Source organism: Amblyomma maculatum, chromosome 3 (assembly GCF_055883805.1).
Source record: "Amblyomma maculatum isolate TAMU_Amacu chromosome 3, ASM5588380v1, whole genome shotgun sequence".
Lineage (NCBI taxonomy): Eukaryota > Metazoa > Arthropoda > Arachnida > Ixodida > Ixodidae > Amblyomma > Amblyomma maculatum.
This window is the reverse complement of record NC_139346.1, coordinates 30,844,636-30,867,338: the sequence shown is the minus strand read 5'-3', so window position 1 is coordinate 30,867,338 and position 22,703 is coordinate 30,844,636. Positions and strand designations below refer to the sequence as shown.

General features: G+C 50.4%; 1 protein-coding gene across 1 annotated transcript in view; it reads left to right on the top strand.

The window, feature by feature from the left end:
• LOC146194447 (uncharacterized) overlaps window positions 1-22,215 on the top strand; it is a 79,068-nt gene extending 56,853 nt beyond the window's left edge. The window contains exon 9 of the mRNA XM_084596054.1: window positions 22,075-22,215. Coding sequence (XP_084452180.1) covers window positions 22,075-22,215 — 141 coding nt within the window. The remainder of the gene's footprint in view (window positions 1-22,074) is intronic.
• The last annotated feature ends 488 nt before the right edge of the window (window positions 22,216-22,703 follow it).

The window sequence follows — 22,703 nt, the reverse complement described above, 5'->3', positions numbered from 1 at the left end:
GTCTGCCCACTTAATGGGAACCTCTTCTTTACAATCTGACCCGCGCAGAAAAGAGGAGCCATCCTGGCGACTCAAGGAGACGAAAGGAATGCGGGATCGTAGTAAGGCTTCAAACGGTCGCCGTGAACAATCTCACGCCCACGGCGGCGAAGGTCGGTGGATGCGGCGAGCGGTTCAATTAGGTAATTCACTGGAGAAGTCTGTTGGAGCACTAGGTAGGGTCCGTGGTACTTGGAAATAAACTTGCTGCTCAGGCCGGGTGGTGTCGATGGGACCCAGAGCCACACGTAAGAACCGGGAGAAAATTGGTGGACAGAGTGGATGCTGTCGCTTTGCGCTTGTTTCTTGGCTTGCTCGTCCGAAGTGAGTGAGCGAGCCAGTTTGCGACATTCTTCAGTGTGCCTGGCAGCTGCTGAAAGCGATGTATACTCTGAGATATCAGGACGGTAGGGAAGGATGGTGTCGAGTGGAGACGAAGGTTCCCGCCCGTACAAAAGAAAAAATGGCGAGAATCCGGTAGTTGCTTGAACGGCGGTGTTGTAGACGTAGGTTATAAATGGCAGAATCTTGTCCCAATCGGAGTGATCGGAGGCGATGTACTTGGACATCATGTCACCTAGTGTGCGATTGAAGCGCTCTGTCAGTTCGTTGGTTTGAGGGTGGTACGCGCTGGATTTCCGGTGGATGGTTTGACATTCACGTAGGAGCGCTTCGAGAACCTCGGATAGGAAAGATTTGCCTCGATCACTTAGAAGTTCTCGGGGGGCACCGTGCCGCAGAATGAAATGATGAAGAACAAAGGACGCAATAGTGGGTCCTGTGGCCTCCACATAGCGATTAAGGTGATCGACGGCCACGATTATCCAACGATTTCCTGCAGGTGTGTACGGTAGAGGCCCATACAACTCGATGCCAACACGATCGAATGGTCGATATGGGCACGGAAGGTGTTGTAGTGGAGCCGGCTGATGGAGAGGAGGCGGCTTGCGACGTTGGCAATCGATGCACGAACGCACATACTTACTGACGAAGGTATACATACCGCGCCAGTAAAAGCGCTGTCGCAACCGTTCATAAGTCTTAAATACACCCACATGGCCACACTGCGGACCGTTGTGGTAAGATGCGCAGATATCACTTCGGAGGTGGCGAGGTACGAAGAGCAGCCACTTACGGCCATCTGGCATATAGTTGCGTCGATAGAGAAGATGGTCACGAAGGACGAAATGCTGCGCTTGACGACGAAGGGCGCGAGGAGCCGGTGAAAGTGACGAGTTCGTAAAAAGATCGATTAGTGATGTAAGCCACGGATCCTTGCGCTGTTCTGATGGCATGTCGTTGATGGACAAAGAAGACAAGGCGGAGCTGGAGGCAGGGGACAACGGAGCGTCAGGCGACACTGGCGAGCGGGATAAAGCTTCTGCGTCGGAGTGCTTACGCCCTGTACGATAGATGACTCGGATATCATACTCTTGTAGTCTAAGCGACCAGCGGGCGAGACGGCCGGTGGGGTCTTTTAGTGAAGACAACCAACATAAAGCGTGGTGGTCCGTAACAGCATCAAATGGGCGCCCATACAAGTATGGCCGAAATTTCTGAAGCGCCCAAACAATTGCCAAGCATTCCTTTTCTGTCACCGAGTAGTTGGTCTCGGCCTTGGTCAGCGTTCGACTTGCGTACGCCACAACGTATTCATCAACACCGGGTTTTCGTTGGGCAAGAACAGCGCCGAGGCCGGCGTCGCTGGCATAGGTGTGCACTTCGGTAGGAGCAGCCGGATCGAAATGGTGCAATACGGGGGTTGAGCTAAGTATCGTGCGCAATTTCGTAAAAGCAGTATCGCAAGCCGGCGACCAGGCAGAAAGATCTTTGTGGGCGCTGAGAAGCCGCGTCAGAGGAGCAATGATGGTCGCAAACTTCCGGACGAAACGCCTAAAATAGGAGCATAAGCCTATGAAGCTGCGTAGTTGCTTGATAGATGTTGGCTTCGGGAACTCAGCAACAGCGCGGAGTTTAGATGGATCAGGAAGGATGCCATCCTTGAACACTGAATGCCCTAAAATAGTAAGTTGGCGAGCGGCGAATGGGAACCTCTTCTTTGCAATCTATATATATATATATATATATATATATATATATATATATATATATATATATATATATATATACAAGTGAAAAATTGCTTCATACTGTTTCCAAGTATATTTGGAGTCGACGGTCGCTTCGGCAGGAGCCCTGCCTTTCTCGAGACTGAGGATGCATGTTTCGTGTTTGTCTTCTTTTAGTGTTGGCAAGAGGTGATACAAACGGAATATGGGCACATACAGGTGAACCAGCTGCCCACGCACAACACACACATACACACACACGCGGAGAGCAGGGTCCACCCAAGGCGCCGGCCGGCAGTCAGCTTTATACAATACAGGCATCGGCGAAACTAGTACTAGAATACAACAACTTTGAATTCGCCAATGAACACTACTGACAAATTAACGGCACCGCCGTGTGTACAAAAATGGCCCCGACTCATGGTAACATCTTCATGCATAGCACCGAATCTGAATTTTTACTTACTTCCCCTAATAAGCACACCCTTTACAAACGCTACTTAAAGGACATATTCTTAATTTGGACTGACACAGTCTCCTCCATCCTAGCATATCCATCATCATCATCAGCCTGACTATACCCACTGCAGGGCGAAGGCCTCTCCCTTATTTCTCCACTTAACTCGGTTTTGTGCTAGCTGCTCCACTTGACCCCTGCGAACGTCTTAACCTAATCCGCCTATCTAACTTTCTGCCGCCCCCTGCTACGCTTTCCTTCCCTTGGAATCCCGTTTGTTACCCTAAGCGACCATCGGTTATCCTCTCTTCGCACTACATGTCCTGCCCATGCCCATTTCTTCTTCTTAAATTCCACTAGTATGTCCGTAACCTGAGTTATTTCTTTGACCAACTCTGCACGCTTCCTATCTCTTAACGTTACCCCTGCCATTTTGCGTTCCACAGCCCTCTGGGTTGTCCTTAACCTAAGTAGAACTCTCTTGGTTAGCCTCCACGTTTCGGCCCCATAGGTGAGTACAGGTAAAATGCAACTGTTAAGTACTTTCCGCATATCCTTCACGCACACATACTCCGAAACAAAATTGACTTTCTGGACGTAGAAGTTGTTGTTCATGAAGGTTCGCTTACCACCAGCGTCTAGAGAAAACCCACGGACCGGCAACAATACTTACATTTTTAAAGCTGTCATCCTCATCACTCAAAAACAAGCATTCCATATTCTCACGCTCATCGATTCAAAAGAATTTGTTCCCAAGTTCAGGATTTCGCACGAACAGCAAAACGTATGCGGAAAGTCCTGACTAAGCAACGATACCCGCCAAATATTGTTGACGGCGTCATAAAAAAGGCATATGAACTCAACCGAGAGGGAATGCTGGAGGGGCGTCCACGAAAGGAAAACATAGACCGTCGAACAAGCCTGGTACTCCCTACACAAGAAACCCCCCCAACGTGAACAAAATCCTAAAGAAACATTTCAACATTCTAAAACAGAGCGAACGTCTCTCCAATACTTTCACGACTCCTCCCCAGGTTGTCTACAAACGACCGAAAACCATCCGCAACATCCTAGTCCACTACAAAATAGGTAATAACCCGCGGTTGGGGTGCCGGCCTTGCGGAAAGAGTAGATGCCAGGTGTGCAGGCACATGCAGACATCAAGCTGCGCAACAAGCACAACGTCAAATATTTTGTTGGGAATAGATGGTAACTTTTATTACGATGCCTCAAACGTTATATATCACCTTTCTCAAAACATATTAACCAGAAACAGCACTCATTCGACTCAGTCAAACTAACAGTTCTTAAGGGGGGATTCAATAATACTCGGGAACGGGAACAACGTGAGTCATACTTCATTGATAAGTTTAAGACAGTTAATAGTGGGATAAACGAAAACACTGGGGCAATGTCTTCTATACGAGCCCCTCAATTTGAAAGCTAAGCTCATATGTCAATCATTACCCTTAACAGTTTTCCTCGTTTCCCTCCGGTTGTTTTCTCCCCCCCCCCCCCCCTTTTTCCGCTTATTTGAGGCCCTCCATATCCCACTTCTCGCAAACTCCCCTTCAGGCTTGGCGCTCGCATCTTTTAGCGAAAACCTCAGAGTATTTCACAATTCTACTGTCCCCCAGACTTGTTTTTTTCTTTTCCTCCTTTGAGGTTTATCTGGTCGCAAGTTGCTTAGCGCTCTCTGCAGTCTTGAACATCACTCGTCGCTGAGAGGTTCTCCGCAATGTCCACCCGGTTTTTTTTCTCTCTTTTCATTCTGTTGGGCCAGCGGATCCGAGCAAGGGAGGGGAGGATAACAGATACAGCGAAAAGGGGAAAAAGAGGGGAAGAAAAAAAAGAATGGGAAGGGAACCCGTTGACCATTGATAGTTGACCACTTCTCGCAAAAACCTCCTTCAGGCTTGGCGCTCCCATCTTTTAGTGAGAACCGCAAAAAAAATTAATTTTTCACCATCTGCAGCAAACGCCCTCTCCCACCTCTTCATTTTTTTTTTTACCGAGGTTGTTCCGCCGGTGCCAGTATTGTATACAGCTGACTCTCGGCCGGCGCCTTGGGTGGATGACCCTTTGTGCCTACCCTGCTCTCCGCGCGTGTGTGTGTATGTGTGCGTTGTGCGTGCGCAGCTGGTTCAGCTGTATGTGCCCATATTCTGCTTGTATCACCTCTTGCCAACACTATAAGAAGACAAACAAGAAACATGTACCCTCAGTCTTGAAAAAGATTGCTTCACACTGTTTCCAAATTTATTTGGGGTCGACGTTTCGGCAGGAGCCCTGCCTTTCTCAAGACTAAGGGTACATGTTTCTTGTTTGTCTTCTTATAGTGTTGGCAAGAGGTGATAAAAACAGAATATGGTCACATACAGGTGAACCAGCTTCGCACGCACAACACACACACATACACACGCACGCGCGGAGAGCAGGGTAGGCACAAAGGGTAAAAAAACCTCGGTAAAAAAAATGAAGAGGTGGGAGAGGGTGTTTGCTGCAGATGGTGAAAAACGTTTTTTGCGGTCCTCACTAAGAGATGGGAGTGCCAAGCCTGAAGGAGGTTTTTGCGAGAAGTGGTCAACTATCAATGTTCAACGGGTTCCCTTCCCATTCTTTTTTTTCTTCCCCTCTCCCTTTCCCCTTTTCGCTGTATCTATTATCCTCCCCTCCCTTGCTCCGATCCGCTGGCCCAACAAAATGAAAAGAGAGAAAAAAAACCGGGTGGACATTGCGGAGAATCTACTTCAGGTTTATGCCCTACCGGACCCATTCGAGCTTCAACCCCCTCCCTATATATATCATCATCATCATCAGCCTGATTATACCCACTGCAGAGCGAAGGCCTCTCCCATATTTCTCCACTTAACCCGGTTCTGTGCTAGCTGCATCCACTTGACCCCTACGAACTTCTTAATCTCATCCGCCCACCTAACTTTCTGCCGCCCCCTGCTACGCTTTCCTTTTCTTGAAATCCAGTTTGTTACCCTCAGCGACCATCGGTTATCCTCTCTTCGCACTACATGTCCTGCCCATGTCCATTTCTTCTTCTTAATTTCCACTAGAATGTCGGTAACTTGAGTTATTTCTCTGACCCACTCTGCACGCTTTCTATCTCCTAATGTTACCCCTACCATTTTTCGTTCCATAGCCCTCTGGGTTGTCCTCAACTTAAGTAGAACTCTCTTGGTTAGCCTCCACGTTTCAGCCCCATAGGTGAGTACAGGCAAGATGCAACTGTTGTATACTTTTCTCTTGAGCGATACCGGTAAGGTGCTAGTCATAATCTGCGAGTGCTTGCCAAATGCGCTCCATCCCAATCTTATTCTTCTTGTTATTTCCTTTTCATGGTCCGGATCTGCGGTTACTACCAGTCCTAAGTAGACATATTCGCCTACTACTTCCAGTATTTCGCTACCTAATGTAAACTGCTGTTCCTTCCCGAGGCTGTTGAACATTACCTTAGTCTTGTGCATATTGATTTTCAAGCCTACCTTTCTACTTTTTCTGTCTAGGTCATCAATCATTATTTGCATTTCATCCCCCGAGTTGCTTAGCAAGGCAATGTCATCAGCAAATCGCAGATTACTGAGGTATTCTCCATCTACCCTTATCCCTAACTGCTCCCATTCCAAGTCACTGAATAGTTCCTCTAAACAAGCTGTGAATAGTACTGGGGAGATTGTGTCTCCTTGCCTAACACCTTTCTTTATGGGAATTTTCTTACTTTCTTTATGCAGAACTATGGTTGCGGTGCAGCCACTATATATATCTTCCAGCACTTTCACGTACGGCTCGTCATCCCCCTGGTTTCGCAATGCCTGCATCACCGCCGAGGTTTCAACTGAGTCAAATGCTTTTTCGTAATCAATGAATGCTATGTATAAGGGCTCGTTATATTCCGAGCATTTTTCTATCACCTAATTGATGGTATAGATATGATCGATATTAGAGTAAAGTTTCCGAAACCCTGCTTGATCCTTTGCTTGATTGCAGTCTAAGGTTGTCCTGATTCTATTGGCGATTACCTTAGTAAATACCTTATACGTAACAGACAGTAAGCTGATTGGTCTGTAATTTTTAAGGTCCTTAGAGTCCCCATTCTTGTGAATGAGGATAATGTTTGCATTCTTCCATGGTTGGTACCGTCGATGACACCAGGCACTGCGTATACAGGGTGGCCAGTTTTCTAGCACGATATCCCCCCCGTCCTTCAGCAAATCTGTAGTTATCTGATCCTCTCCAGCTGATTTCCCCCTTTTCATAGTTTCTATTGCTTTCTTGACCTCGTCCTTCGTCACTGGTGGAACGTCTGACTGTTTTTCCCTACCGCCAATCTCATTACGGTCCTGACTACTTTGGCTACTGCAGAGATCTGTATAGAACTCCTCGGCTACTTTGACTATCTTGTCCATATTAGTGATGACGTTGCGCGCCTTGTCCCTTATCGCATACATCTGGTTTTTGCCTATGCCCAATTTCTTCTTTACCGCTTTAAGGCTTCCCCGTTCATTACAGCATGCTCAATTTTCTCCATGTTATACTTCCTTATATCGGCCACCTTGCGCTTACTGATTAGCTTTGATATCTTGGCCAATTCGATCTGGTCTGTTGGATTGGAAGCATTCATACTCTGGCGTTTCTTAATCAAATCTTTCGTCTCCTTAGACAGCCTACCGGTATCCTCTCTAACTATCCTACCGCCTACTTCTACCGCGCACTCAGTAATGATATCTCTGAAATTATTGTTCCTTGCCTTTAAAGTATTGTCGCCATCCTCAGTTAGAGCTGAATACCTATTCTGTAGCGAGATCCTGAACTCTTCTGCCCTCCCCCTCACCGCTAATTCGTTGATAGTTTTCTTTCTTACTAATGTGTTGCGTTCCTTCTTCAGATTTAGGCTAATTCGGGACCTCACCACCCTGTGGTCACTGCATCGCACTTTCCCGATTACCTCTACATCTTGCACAATGGCGGGGGTTGAACACATATGAAGTCTATTTCATTTTTAGTCTCTCCGTTAGGACTTTTCCATGTCCATTTCCGGTTCTTCCGTTTGCTGAAGAAGGTATTCATGATTCGTAAGTTATTGCGCTCTGCAAACTCAACTAGTAACTCCCCCCCGCTATTCCTAGAACCAATGCCATAGTCACCTACTGCCTTGTCTCCTGCCTGTTTTTTCCCTACCTTGGCATTGAAGTCGCCCATTAGTACAGTATACTGTGTCTTCACTTTTCGCATTGCCGATTCTACATCTTCATAGAAGTTTTCAACTGCCTGGTCATCATAACTACATGTAGGTGCATAGGCCTGTACAACATTCAGTTTATGCCGCTTATTAAGCCTAATTACGATGCCTGCAGCCCTCTCATTAATACTATAGAATTCATCTATACTACCCGCTATATGCTTATTGACAAGGAAACCTACTCCTAGTTGTCGCCTCTCTGGTAAACCTCGATAACACAGTACATGCCCATCCTTCAGTACAGTATATGCCTCATTCGGCCTCCTAACTTCACTAAGCCCTATGACATCCCATTTCATGCCCTCTAGTTCCTCTAACAGAACTGCTAAACTAGCTTCACTAGCTAGGGTTCTAGCATTAAACGTTGCCAGGGTCAGTTTCCAATGACGGCCTGTCCAGCGGAGCCAGGCTTTCTTAGCACCCCCTGCTGCGTCACAGGTCTGACCGCTGCCGTGGTCAGTTGTTCCGCAGCCGCTGGTGACTGAGGGCCGGGGTTTTGTGGAGCTTATCATAGGAGGTTGTGGCCAATTACTGCACCAGGGTGGCCAACTCCTGTTCTGGTGAGGGAGCGCATTGAAGGAGGTGTTCACCGGCATCAGGTCGCACCCCAAACCTGTTTATGCAATTCCATCGACACGCGGATTTTTTTTCATCCGGTGGAGAATCCCGGAGAATCCCGGGGTTCAAATCCCGGCGCGGCACCAGGATTTGAACCCCGGTCCTCTTGCATGCGAGGCGGATGTTCTACCGCTACGCCACCGCTGCATAGTCCCTATATATATATATATATATATATATATATATATATATATATATATATATATATATATATATATATATATATATATTGTAGCGTGTGCAACAGCAGCCGCTAGGCGGCAGCTCATCGAGAGTCTCGTGCGCGGACTGGAAGAAGTGGTCTCGTGGCGTTCGAGAAGAAGCTGAAGTCGGCTGCTGTCTCTCAGTGCTCTCTGGACCTACTCTTCTGTGCCTTCTAGGTCAACCCCCCTATTAAAACCAACCTTCTGGTTACGGGCCTAAACGGCTACGTGACACTGGTGGAGGTGAGGCCTTGAATTACATGTCTCGGGCCTCTCGCAGCCGCTCATCGAGTCCCACCCGGCTTCCGCTCGTGTCGACACCCGTTCATCGCTGCAGCCGTCGCCTCCGAGGTGGACATTTTACGTGAGCATGGGGCGATTATTAATGTTTCTAGCCGTACTGTAACGTTTTCGACGCTTGAAACGATGACCGCTGACTCAGAAATACGCCACACACCTTTACGCATCGTTGACGCGGATGTATTCATGCCGCCGCGTTCGTCTGCTCTCGTCGCAGTCAGGTGCGACGATCAGTCCTGTGCTGCCGGTGTTGCCGAACAGAACATAGAGCTTCTGTTACATCATGGAGTCTGTGTTGCACGCGGTATAGTTCATCTGACTAATGGTCTAGCTCACGTACTGATTACGAACTTCGGGAACGAACGGCAACGCATCGCTAAAGGCACCACGGTAGCTTACTTTGAAGGTGTTGCAGAAGCAGCCCACGGCTGCATTGTTCTTGAGACCAAAACGTCTGCCAGCCAAACGCCCAACTTCGACCCTGATGTGAATCCCGCTCTATCACCGGCAGAGAAGGACAGACTCGTTGGGCTACTCTTTAAGTTTCAAGACTGCTTCTCATCCGCCTCCGCGGTTAAACAGACGCCCTTGACCAAGCACCGCATAATAACCGACGACCGCACCCGACCAGTCAGACAGAACCCCTACCGAGTGTCATCGCGGGAACGCGAAGTCATTGCTCAACAGGTCGACGAGATGTTAAATGACGGTGTCATCCAGCCATCGAGGAGTCCCTGGGCTTCGCCTGTTGTCCTCGTTAAGAAGAAAGACGGAAGGTTAAGGTTCTGTGTGGACTACCGTAAGCTCAATCAGGTCACAAAAAAAGACGTCTACCCACTGCCACGCATTGATGACTCATTAGACCGGTTGCGCCACGCGCGCTACTTTTCATCGCTTGATCTCAAGAGCGGTTACTGGCAGATCAAAGTCGATGAACGTGATCGCGAGAAGACAGCGTTTGTCACGCCCGATGGACTTTATGAATTCAAAGTCCTACCTTTCGGATTGTGCTCCGCTCCAGCGACATTACAGCGAATGATGGACGCAGTTCTATCTGGTCTTAAATGGCAGATGTGTCTAGTCTACCTGGACGACGTTGTTGTGTTTTCACCAACGCTCGAGGAACACCTCCAACGTCTCTCCGCTGTGCTACGGGCTATCAGATCTGCCGGCCTCACGTTAAAACCACAAAAGTGTCACTTTGGCTATAAAGAGCTCATGTTCTTGGGCCACGTCGTCAGCCATCGAGGAGTTCGTCCCGATCCCGCTAAAACAGCTGCCGTCACCAAATTCCCTACTCCATGTAACAAGAAGACAGTTCGCCGTTTCTTGGGCCTCTGCGCCTATTACCGCAGATTTATTGAAAACTTTTCACGCATTGCCGCTCCGTTGACACGTCTCACCCGGGATGATGTCACCTTCACCTGGACGGACGAACAGCAAAAGGCATTCGACGAGTTACGGCACCGCTTGCAGACAACGCCTGTACTTGCCCATTTCGATGCGAATGCCGAGACTCTGGTCCACACAGATGCCAGCAACGTGGGTCTAGGCGCTGTACTCGTCCAGTGGCAAGACGGTGCCGAGCGAGTTATCGCATACGCAAGCCGGACTTTGTCCCGTGCCGAATCAAACTATTCAACCACCGAAAAAGAATGTCTGGCCGTTGTATGGTCGGTGATGAAATTTCGACCCTATCTTTATGGCCGGCACTTTCGGGTTGTGAGTGACCACCACTGTCTGTGCTGGTTAACAAACTTGCGAGACCCCTCCGGACGCCTTGCACGATGGCGCTTACGGCTACAGGAGTTCGACATGACCATCGTGTATAAGTCTGGACGTCAGCACAACGACGCTGACTGCTTGTCCCGTTCACCTGTCGAGGCTGCGCGGGAAGACGAAGAACCAGACTTTCCCCTTATCGCAGCCGTCGACGCGCTCACTGTTTCCCAGCAGCAACGTAATGATCCGGCTCTCGCACCACTTATTGATTTTCTAGAAGAGCGCACTACAGAAATTCCCCGTCTCTTCGCCAGAACGCATTCGTCGTTTTGCATGCGAAACAATGTTTTATACAAGATCAACTTCGCTCCGACGGGACGAGATTATCTCCTCGTCGTACCAGAGTCTCTTCGCGAAGAAATCTTACAGGCATGTCATGACGAGCCCACCGCGGGTCACCTGGGGTATGTTCGAACTCTGGCCCGAATTAAGAAGAGTTATTATTGGCCAAACCTTGCGGCCGCAGTACGCCATTACGTGAGAACATGCCATAATTGCCAGCGACGAAAAACACCGCCTGTGAAACCGGCCGGTTTACTACATCCTGTTCAAGTGCCAAGATACCCATTCCAACAAGTTGGCATGGATTTGTTGGGTCCTTTTCCAATTTCTGATTCCGGCAACAGGTGGATAATTGTCGCTACAGATTACCTTACGCGTTACGCTGAAACGAAGGCCCTCCAGCGCGGTACGGCAATCGAGGCAGCGAAATTTTTCAGCGAACGCATAGTCCTCAGGCACGGCGCCCCGAGAGTTATAATAACGGACCGAGGCACTGCTTTCACTGCCAAGCTACTGGAATCTGTCATGCAGCTAAGCGGCACTACCCATCGCAGGTCAACAGCCTACCATCCACAAACTAATGGCTTGACAGAACGTCTGAACAAAACTCTCGCCGACATGATGTCCATGTACGTGGATGTTGAACATCGGTCTTGGGATGACGTCCTCCCGTACGTCACGTTCGCGTACAACACGGCGCAGCAGGAAACAACGCAAATGACGCCTTTCTCCTTATTGTATGTCCGTGAAGTTTCGACAATGCTCGAAGCCATGTTGCCCCACGACGGCCGTGACCTCGAAGTTGGCGCCGAGGAGTTCACTCAACGCGCAGAACAAGCGCGACAGCTGGCGAGGGCACGCATCCGGAACCAGCAAGGTCGAGACGCCCAGCGGTACGATCACCGCCACCGTGTAGTGACTTTCGAACCGGGCGACAGGGTGTGGCTCTGGACTCCCATTCGACGTCGGGGACTATCCGAAAAAACTTCTGAAACAGTACTTTGGCCCATACAAAGTGCTCCGTCAGCTGAGCGACGTGACTTACGAAGTGCTTCCGGACGGCTTTTCTTCTACTCGTCGTCAGCAGAAATCCGAGGTTGCTCATGTCGTGCGCATGAAACCGTACTTTTCGCGAGACAATTAGCGCACCGCCTACCGCATGTTTCTTGCTTTATTTTTTTTTCTTTCTGCTTTTGAATTCATCAAACTCGCATTTATTTTTTTAGAGAGGGGGGTAATGTAGCGTGTGCAACAGCAGCCGCTAGGCGGCAGCTCATCGAGAGTCTCGTGCGCGGACTGGAAGAAGTGGTCTCGTGGCGTTCGAGAAGAAGCTGAAGTCGGCTGCTGTCTCTCAGTGCTCTCTGGACCTACTCTTCTGTGCCTTCTAGGTCAACCCCCCTATTAAAACCAACCTTCTGGTTACGGGCCTAAACGGCTACGTGACACTGGTGGAGGTGAGGCCTTGAATTACATGTCTCGGGCCTCTCGCAGCCGCTCATCGAGTCCCACCCGGCTTCCGCTCGTGTCGACACCCGTTCATCGCTGCAGCCGTCGCCTCCGAGGTCTGGCGCCGGAATTCGCTCTTCTACCTGAACCGACGCCAGCTGATCAGCAGTTCGAGACTTCTGTAATGGCACAGGCAAGTCAGCACCAGTTGCTGCTTCAGCAGCCTCGTACGCCCCCCAGTTTCCATGGCGCTACTGGGGAAGATGTCGACGACTGGATCGACCAGTTCGAGCGAGTGGCGCAATTCAATCAGTGGAGCCCTGCTCAGAAGCTGCACAATGTGTATTTCGCCCTTGAGGACTGCGCAAAAACATGGTATGAGAATAGGGAAGCCAGTCTTCAAAGCTGGGATTCCTTTCGCCAGCAGCTGCGGGACACTTTTTCCAGCCATGACCGCCGTGATCGCGCACGCCGCCTCCTAGAAGCTCGTGTGCAACTACCAAACGAGAGCGTGGCCATGTTCGCTGAGGACGTGACGCGTCTTTGCCGACGGGCTGATCCCGGCATGACGGAATCAGCGAACTTGCGCCACCTGATGCAGGGCGTAAAAGAACCCCTCTTCGCTGGTCTGGTTCGAAGTCCACCTCACACCGTCGCGGACTTCATCAATGAAGCTACCCTCATTGAGCGAGCCCTGCAGCAAAGATACCGGCGCACGGAGTCTGCCTGTGGTCAGCCCTTCAGCAGTGTGGCCACATTGAACGGATCCACTGACGATCACTCTCTGCGTGAGCTGATCCGCGAGGTAGTTCGCGAGGAGCTCCTCAAGTTCAACCTTGGATCGCCTAACCCGACTGCCGTGGCTGTCACCGAAGCCGTGCGGGAAGAAATACGTCAGACATTGTCCCCGCCTGAGTCACCGTCGGAGCCACGTTCTATGAACTACGCAGCGGCTCTTCGTCGGCCTGCAGTGCCTCCTGCGCAACAGCTTCGATTCGAAGCACAGCCGCCACCCACTTTGCAGCCACCGTTCTACCAACCGTCCTTCCAGCCGCCATACCAGCAGAGCCTCGTCATACAGCCGTCCGCTCCTCAGCCACTATACTACCAGCCTTCCTACCAGCCACCGCCCCAGCAGAGCCCCGTCGTGCAGCCACCGGTTCGGAAGGCAGACGTCTGGCGCACTCCTCGCCAACGGCCGCTGTGCTACCATTGTGGAGAACCCGGCCACTTGTACCGTCGTTGTCCATACCGTGAGCTCGGTCTTCGGGGATTTTCTCGGGATTCCCCGCGTCCCCGGGTCGGCGAACGCCCTCCAGAAATCGAGGAATACCTCGCAACCCGTGAAACCTCTTCAAGCAACCGTACACAGTCTTCTCCCGCGCGCTACTCGTCACCTAGCCGCCGTGATTTTAATGATGCGCCGAGGCGCCGGTCGTCAAGCCCACACCGGGGAAACTGAAGGCGGCGACCTCAGGGGGGCAGGTTGCTGACGAACGGAACCGATATCCCGAAGACCCCCCCGTGACGACTCAGTCCGATGCTGTGACTAGGATGCCGCCGCCGCCACATGAATCCGAAACTCCCAATCAACCTCAAGCCGATCAAGTTGTTAGCGCCGACCTTTCCGTTCTCGTCGACGGACACCCAGTAACAGCTTTGGTAGACACCGGAGCAGACTTCTCAATAATAAGCAAAAATTTCGCAGATCGGCTCTCTAAGGTGAAAACTGAATGGCTGGGGCCGCAAATTCGTACTGCTGGCGGTCATCTTATGACGCCGATCGGACGATGCACTGCCCGAGTAACCATCGCCGATTCAGCCTTTATAGCCGTTTTTGTTATCCTGCCACACTGCTGCAAGGATCTCATATTCGGCATGGACATTTTACGTGAGCATGGGGCGATTATTAATGTTTCTAGCCGTACTGTAACGTTTTCGACGCTTGAAACGATGACCGCTGACTCAGAAAGACGCCACGCACCTTTACGCATCGTTGACGCGGATCTATTCATGCCGCCGCGTTCGTCTGCTCTCGTCGCAGTCAGGTGCGACGATCAGTCCTGTGCTGCCGGTGTTGCCGAACAGAACATAGAGCTTCTGTTACATCATGGAGTCTGTGTTGCACGCGGTATAGTTCATCTGACTAATGGTCTAGCTCACGTACTGATTACGAACTTCGGGAACGAACGGCAACGCATCGCTAAAGGCACCACGGTAGCTTACTTTGAAGGTGTCGCAGAAGCAGCCCACGGCTGCTTTGTTCTTGAGACAACACGTCTGCCAGCCAAACGCCCAACTTCGACCCTGATGTGAATCCCGCTCTATCACCGGCAGAGAAGGACAGACTCGTTGGGCTACTCTTTAAGTTTCAAGACTGCTTCTCATCCGCCTCCGCGGTTAAACAGACGCCCTTGACCAAGCACCGCATAATAACCGACGACCGCACTCGACCAGTCAGACAGAACCCCTACCGAGTGTCATCGCGGGAACGCGAAGTCATTGCTCAACAGGTCGACGAGATGTTAAATGACGGTGTCATCCAGCCATCGAGGAGTCCCTGGGCTTCGCCTGTTGTCCTCGTTAAGAAGAAAGACGGAAGGTTAAGGTTCTGTGTGGACTACCGTAAGCTCAATCAGGTCACAAAAAAAGACGTCTACCCGCTGCCACGCATTGATGACTCATTAGACCGGTTGCGCCACGCGCGCTACTTTTCATCGCTTGATCTCAAGAGCGGTTACTGGCAGATCGAAGTCGATGAACGTGATCGCGAGAAGCGTTTGTCACGCCCGATGGACTTTATGAATTCAAAGTCCTACCTTTCGGATTGTGCTCCGCTCCAGCGACATTTCAGCGAATGATGGACGCAGTTCTATCTGGTCTTAAATGGCAGATGTGTCTAGTCTACCTGGACGACGTTGTTGTGTTTTCACCAACGCTCGAGGAACACCTCCAACATCTCTCCGCTGTGCTACGGGCTATCAGATCTGCCGGCCTCACGTTAAAACCACAAAAGTGTCACTTTGGCTATGAAGAGCTCATGTTCTTGGGCCACGTCGTCAGCCATCGAGGAGTTCGTCCCGATCCCGCTAAAACAGCTGCCGTCACCAAATTCCCTACTCCATGTAACAAGAAGACAGTTCGCCGTTTCTTGGGCCTCTGCGCCTATTACCGCAGATTTATTGAAAACTTTTCACGCATTGCCGCTCCGTTGACACGTCTCACCCGGGATGATGTCACCTTCACCTGGACGGACGAACAGCAAAAGGCATTCGACGAGTTACGGCACCGCTTGCAGACAACGCCTGTACTTGCCCATTTCGATGCGAATGCCGAGACCCTGGTCCACACAAATGCCAGCAACGTGGGTCTAGGCGCTGTACTCGTCCAGTGGCAAGACGGTGCCGAGCGAGTTATCGCATACGCAAGCCGGACTTTGTCCCGTGCCGAATCAAACTTTTCAACCACCGAAAAAGAATGTCTGGCCGTTGTATGGTCGGTGATGAAATTTCGACCCTATCTTTATGGCCGGCACTTTCGGGTTGTGAGTGACCACCACTGTCTGTGCTGGTTAACAAACTTGCGAGACCCCTCCGGACGCCTTGCACGATGGAGCTTACGGCTACAGGAGTTCGACATGACCATCGTGTATAAGTCTGGACGTCAGCAGAACGACGCTGACTGCTTGTCCCGTTCACCTGTCGAGGCTGCGCGGGAAGACGAAGAACCAGACTTTCCCCTTATCGCAGCCGTCAACGCGCTCACTGTTTCGCAGCAGCAACGTAATGATCCGGCTCTCGCACCACTTATTGATTTTCTAGAAGAGCGCACTACAGAAATTCCCCGTCTCTTCGCCAGAACGCATTCGTCGTTTTGCATGCGAAACAATGTTTTATACAAGATCAACTTCGCTCCGACGGGACGAGATTATCTCCTCGTCGTACCAGAGTCTCTTCGCGAAGAAATCTTACAGGCATGTCATGACGAGCCCACCGCGGGTCACCTGGGGTATGCTCGAACTCTGGCCCGAATTAAGAAGAGTTATTATTGGCCAAACCTTGCGGCCGCAGTACGCCATTACGTGAGAACATGCCATAATTGCCAGCGACGAAAAACACCGCCTGTGAAACCGGCCGGTTTACTACATCCTGTTCAAGTGCCAAGATACCCATTCCAACAAGTTGGCATGGATTTGTTGGGTCCTTTTCCAATTTCTGATTCCGGCAACAGGTGGATAATTGTCGCTACAGATTACCTTACGCGTTACGCTGAAACGAAGGCCCTCCAGCGCGGTACGGCAATCGAGGCAGCGAAATTTTTCATCGAACGCATAGTCCTCAGGCACGGCGCCCCGAGAGTTATAATAACGGACCGAGGCACTGCTTTCACTGCCAAGCTACTGGAATCTGTCATGCAGCTAAGCGGCACTACCCATCGCAGGTCAACAGCCTACCATCCACAAACTAATGGCTTGACAGAACGTCTGAACAAAACTCTCGCTGACATGATGTCCATGTACGTGGATGTTGAACATCGGTCTTGGGATGACGTCCTCCCGTACGTCACGTTCGCGTACAACACGGCGCAGCAGGAAACAACGCAAATGACGCCTTTCTCCTTATTGTATGTCCGTGAAGTTTCGACAATGCTCGAAGCCATGTTGCCCCACGACGGCCGTGACCTCGTAGTTGGCGCCGAGGAGTTCACTCAACGCGCAGAACAAGCGCGACAGCTGGCGAGGGCACGCATCCGGAACCAGCAAGGTCGAGACGCCCAGCGGTACGATCACCGCCACCGTGTAGTGACTTTCGAACCGGGCGACAGGGTGTGGCTCTGGACTCCGATTCGACGTCGGGGACTATCCGAAAAAACTTCTGAAACAGTACTTTGGCCCATACAAAGTGCTCCGTCAGCTGAGCGACGTGACTTACGAAGTGCTTCCGGACGGCTTTTCTTCTACTCGTCGTCAGCAGAAATCCGAGGTTGCTCATGTCGTGCGCATGAAACCGTACTTTTCGCGAGACAATTAGCGCACCGCCTACCGCATGTTTCTTGCTTTATTTTTTTTTCTTTCTGCTTTTGAATTCATCAAACTCGCATTTATTTTTTTAGAGAGGGGGGTAATGTAGCGTGTGCAACAGCAGCCGCTAGGCGGCAGCTCATCGAGAGTCTCGTGCGCGGACTGGAAGAAGTGGTCTCGTGGCGTTCGAGAAGAAGCTGAAGTCGGCTGCTGTCTCTCAGTGCTCTCTGGACCTACTCTTCTGTGCCTTCTAGGTCAACCCCCCTATTGGCCTCGCCGACTGTTGGCTTCTTTCTTACATATATATATATATATATATATATATATATATATATATATATATATATTGTTACTGATGACAAGGAAGAAGAAGCGGGCAGTGGCGCGGATAGGAGTGCTCGCGCTAGGCCCGCGAACATTCATTAAACGTCATCAACGATCGTCATCGGTCATGTTCTGTCTCCTGTCTTCATCGGCTTGCCGTATCGTAACATTTGGTTGGAGGTGTGGGGTACGGCATCCCCATCCTCGTCTCGGAGCATCGAGGCCATCTTCAAGCCGGGACCATCACCGAGGGCCCAGGGACATCGCCAAGCAGCTTCGCCCCAGCCCTTCAAGCCCAGACCTGAACAACTACCACCGCCCAGCCCCCAGCCTGGACCTGAAGAGAAGGAGAACAGACATACCGATCAGAACCGAGATGAAGGACCCGAAAGACCCGAAGGAACCGATGGACACGAACACGCAACCCCCGCCCAAGCTGCCCGACGTGACCTCGAGCCATCGGTCTCATGAACTCTGGTGACGGATGGTTGACAGCTCCAAGGGAGGCGGATCACCCACGCATCAGACATCGCACCGGCAAGCCGTTCTATCTTTCTTCTTCATCTTCTTCTTCAAGCATCCAGACACGCCCATCATCATGCCATAAAATCATTAACATCGCTAAACTTCCTCGTCCACGATCGGGACGATCGCTCGGTGGCCCCGGGTCATGTTATGGACGACAAGGAAGAAGAAGCGGGCAGTGGCGCTCGCGCTAGGCCCGCGAACATTCATTAAACGTCATCTACCACCTTCATCGGTCATGTTCTGTCTCCTGTCTTCATCGGCTTGCCGTAACGTAACAATATATATATATATATATATATAGGGATATAGGGAGGGGATTGAAGCTCGAATGGGTCCGGTAGGGCATAAACCTGAAGTAGGTGACACACGGTGGAAAAAACACTTTATTCCGCCGTTTCGGCCGGGCTCCGGTTGGTTGGTTGGTTGGTTGGTTGGTTCACAGGAAGGGAAAGGCGCAGTATCTGTCACACTTGCTCTGTGGACACCTGAACCGCGCCGTAAGGGAAGGGAGGAAGATGGGAGTGAAAGTGGAAAGAGAGAGAGAAAGGGGAGCCGTAGTGGAGGGCTACGGAGTAATTTCGACCACCTGGGGATCTTTAACTTGCGCTGACATCGCACAGCACGGCCGGGCTCCGGCCTATATATATATATAAACATGCTGCTATAATTTGAATTTGGGTGTAACAAAGGTTAAAGCCCTAATTTTTGTTTTGCTGCTGCTTTGTAATTCTCCCATAACGCAACATTGTCATCAGCCCAACAGCAATCAATGCATGACCTGCATCTCTCATCGACCGTTAGTCTTTTTCTAGCTGCAAGTGTCGCCGTCTCACCCCTGCTCATTTCCTGACCTCTTCGTCTGACCCCCTGACGCTCTATTCTGAGGTTTCACTCTCCGGGAATCTACTCCGTTAAACAAGATAGCATTAATTACCTTGTCATGTTCGTAACGTGTTTAGCCTTTTTTTAGCACAATTAATTATTTAAATCATGTCTCTGTACCACCTCGTTCAAATGTCTACCTTACTTAATCACCTCCCCTCGTATTACATGTCTTCCTCAGGCCACTTTATTCATTTTTATTAGATTATCACTACCTAATGGTTTTCTCATCTAGTCTCCGTTCTTTCTTAACCTTGCGTTTTTTTTTTCTTTTTTCATCCTTCGCAGCCTTCAATTCGAGACTTTTCTTTAGCCCCCACATATCCTTTCCCCACATGAGTGTTGCAAGGATACAGCATGCAAATGTTGGTTGTTGGTTGAAACTGGAAAACGTCTTCTGGAAACCCGACAGAACATGTCTGCTTTAATGCGTCATTAGGCTTCAACCTCTGCTGCAATAGGGGGCCCAAGCATCGCAGGGTGGCGCTACGGGTGCCAGTGAACAGCGCCCTCTCCGGCCAACGCCATGTAATCGTTCGGGCAGAGTGAATAGCTCGCCTGTACACCTTCGTGTCTTTGCAGCCTCTGTACGCGGGTGCAACTCGCTTTGCGCGCGCTCGCGTTCTTTGTCGCTCGCATTGTTGAAAGCTGCCTGCGCGCGCGCGCGCCCTTACCGCAGTCTACTCGCTTTGCGCTTGCTTGCATTTCCGTGCCGAAAGAAAGCTATCTTGCGCGCGCGTGCTTCTGCTTCTACTTTTCAAACTTGCGCTTGGACGAAGTGGTGTTCGAAGCGAGTGTGCAGCAATGTACACGCTTCTATGTGGTTTAAGAAAATAGCCGACAGCGGTGGCTATTTTCACAGCACAAATGTCAAAAAAGGGAGAGCTGTTACTCAGCCATGTGCATTCTGTTGAGCAGATTATAGAAGATCGGCAGTTATCGTGAAGGCTAAGTGTGTGTCGTAGGTCAGCGACCACATCGCGTACGACGTGGGATTTGAGGCAAGTATTTAATTTTTATTATACCCATTTCATTAAGGCCCAGATTGTCAGGCGCATGCAGCCATTCCACGCGCTGTTTGCTTTAATTTCTGAAGAGCTTGGAGATGGGGGGGGGGGGGGTAATCTAGTTGGTGCCTATGAACGTAATAAAAGATACGTGGGTTCGTTCGCATCTTAGGCGCGCTTCTCGGTATATGCCGATATGTTAATTTTGATGCCGATTCTTATGCAATTGCATACTCAGAACATTTTATACGTAGCTTCCACCTGAATAGAATGTGCATTCTCATGTATGCAAAGAAACATCAACCCTTCTGCTGCTAACAAAATATTTTCTCGCTTTGATTTTCGTGAATCGCATTCAGCTCCTAATAACCGGTCCCGCAATTGATCGTGTAATTCCATTTCCACAGAGTAAATGAAACAGTTCTGGACAATATCTAGAAAAACAAATTTTCGCGGCGTGGTTATTACTTCATTGTTCCTATAGCTTTTATATTGGTATATAACTTTTTTATTGCAATCACTCGCCCCGCCGCGGTGGCTCACGCGGTAGGGGCTGTTGGTCATGGCGACGCGGGTTTGATCCCGGCCGCCGCTCACTGGAGGCGACCTGCACGGAGATCTTTAGAAATATACGTTCCCGTTAAATAATCACGTAATGGAGAGGAGGGGGGGGTAAAATTTTTACTGGTCTCCAATACAGCGCCCCTCGTAGCTTTGTCGCGCTGAGGCGTACGTTAAACACTACAAAACTAAACGAACATGTTTACTCAATTGTATCCTTGCTTACAGGTCATTTTATATATCCTGCCTTGGAGCTGCGTCTGAGCATGAGTTGCGAGGCAGCATAACCTTGTTCTCTTTTGTTAGTTTTGCTCCTTGTGTCGTGGGTTCAAAATGCACCAAACGGCCCGTCTCTGTTATGTGACATGTTTCTTTGCAGCTAGCATGGACATGCCCTGAAAAGCGCCAGCTTGCGATTTCCCGTGATAAGTGTACCTGAAAGGCAGGAATTCAGGGGCGCTGCAAGCATGTTGCTGCTGTGTGCTGTTTCACAAAATCCCACGAAGATGAGTCTTGTACAAGCCAGGCGCAACAATGGGGCAAAAATCCGAAGCCCTATTAAAAGAGCATCTGGGCCTTAATGAAATGGGTGTAATAAAAATGAAATACTTGCCTCAAATCCCACGTCGTACACGATGTGGTCGCAGACCTACGACACACACTTCGCCTTCACGATAACAGCGTTGTCTTCTATATTCTGCTCAACAGAACGCACATGGCTGACTAACAGCTCTCCCTTTTTGAAGGTTGCGCTGCGAAAATAGCCACCGCTGTCAGCTATTTTCTGAAAACCCTATCGAAGCGTGTACATTGCTGCACACTTGCTTCAAACACCACTTAGTCCAAGCGCGAGTTTGAAAAGTAGAAGCAGGAGCGCGCGCGCGTATGTCAGCTTTCTTTCAGCACGGAAATCCAAGCGCGCGCAAAGCGAGTAGACTGCGGTCAGGGCGCGCGCGCGCGCAAGCAGCTTTCAACAACACAAGCGACAAAGAACGCGAGCTGCTTCCGCGTGCAGAAGCCCCATAGACACGAAAGTCTACAGGCTAGCTGTTCCGACAGCCAGCAACACAATGCCTGTCCCCATGCCTGCGAAGCCACGACGGCGGGCCGGCGCGAGCAGAGGTAACGCGAGCGACGCGAGCAGCACACGAAGCCGCCAGAACACGTTCGGTCAAGCGCCGCATCAGCGCCGCGCCCAACCAATGCTTAAAAGTTTTGCCGCTTGTGCGCGCTGCAGTCGCGCAGCCAAACTTGAGGTTGGGTTCCCTATACGCAGCAGCGGCTCCCATTGTCCGTGTTTCGCAGGTGTCGGCCTGGGTGGAGGAGACCGGTCGCCAGGTGCTGGACGCCATGCAGACAGCCTTCTCCGCCTTCGAGAACCAGGTGCGCGTCATCGTCAAGAACGTTGAGCTCTTCAGCGTCCAGATCAGGAAGATCCTCGAGTGAAGCTCGCCTTGGCGATTTTCCTCACATGTCTGCATGTGGGACGAGTTTTGTGCTTTTGACTCTTTTCCTTTTTTCGTTCTTTTCTTTCTCTTCGGTGTGAAAATAAAGTTTGCATTTTGTCTTGGAGCGACGTGATCTAGCTGTGTACCATGTTCCCAGAATATGGCCTTTGGCTGTTCTTGGGTCGATACATCGTCTATGTGCGGATGTGGCACTACCTGCAGCAAGCTAAACATAGTTTGCATACTGCAGGCGATTGTTTACGGATGAGCGTGCGAATTAATTTAACATGATGCCTTCTTTACTTTGTTTGGAAACAACTGTTAGGTTGGCTACATGGGCGAGCACTTTTGCTGTGCATATGTCTTCCTTTCTAGGGGTAGCTGTTTTTGTTTCCTCGTCAGGGTCGCCAGACAACTCCAGTTGTGTCGCTGCGCGTACTCTGTGCATTGCGCGGTGGAGGCTCGCAAGCAGTTTGACCTGTCATG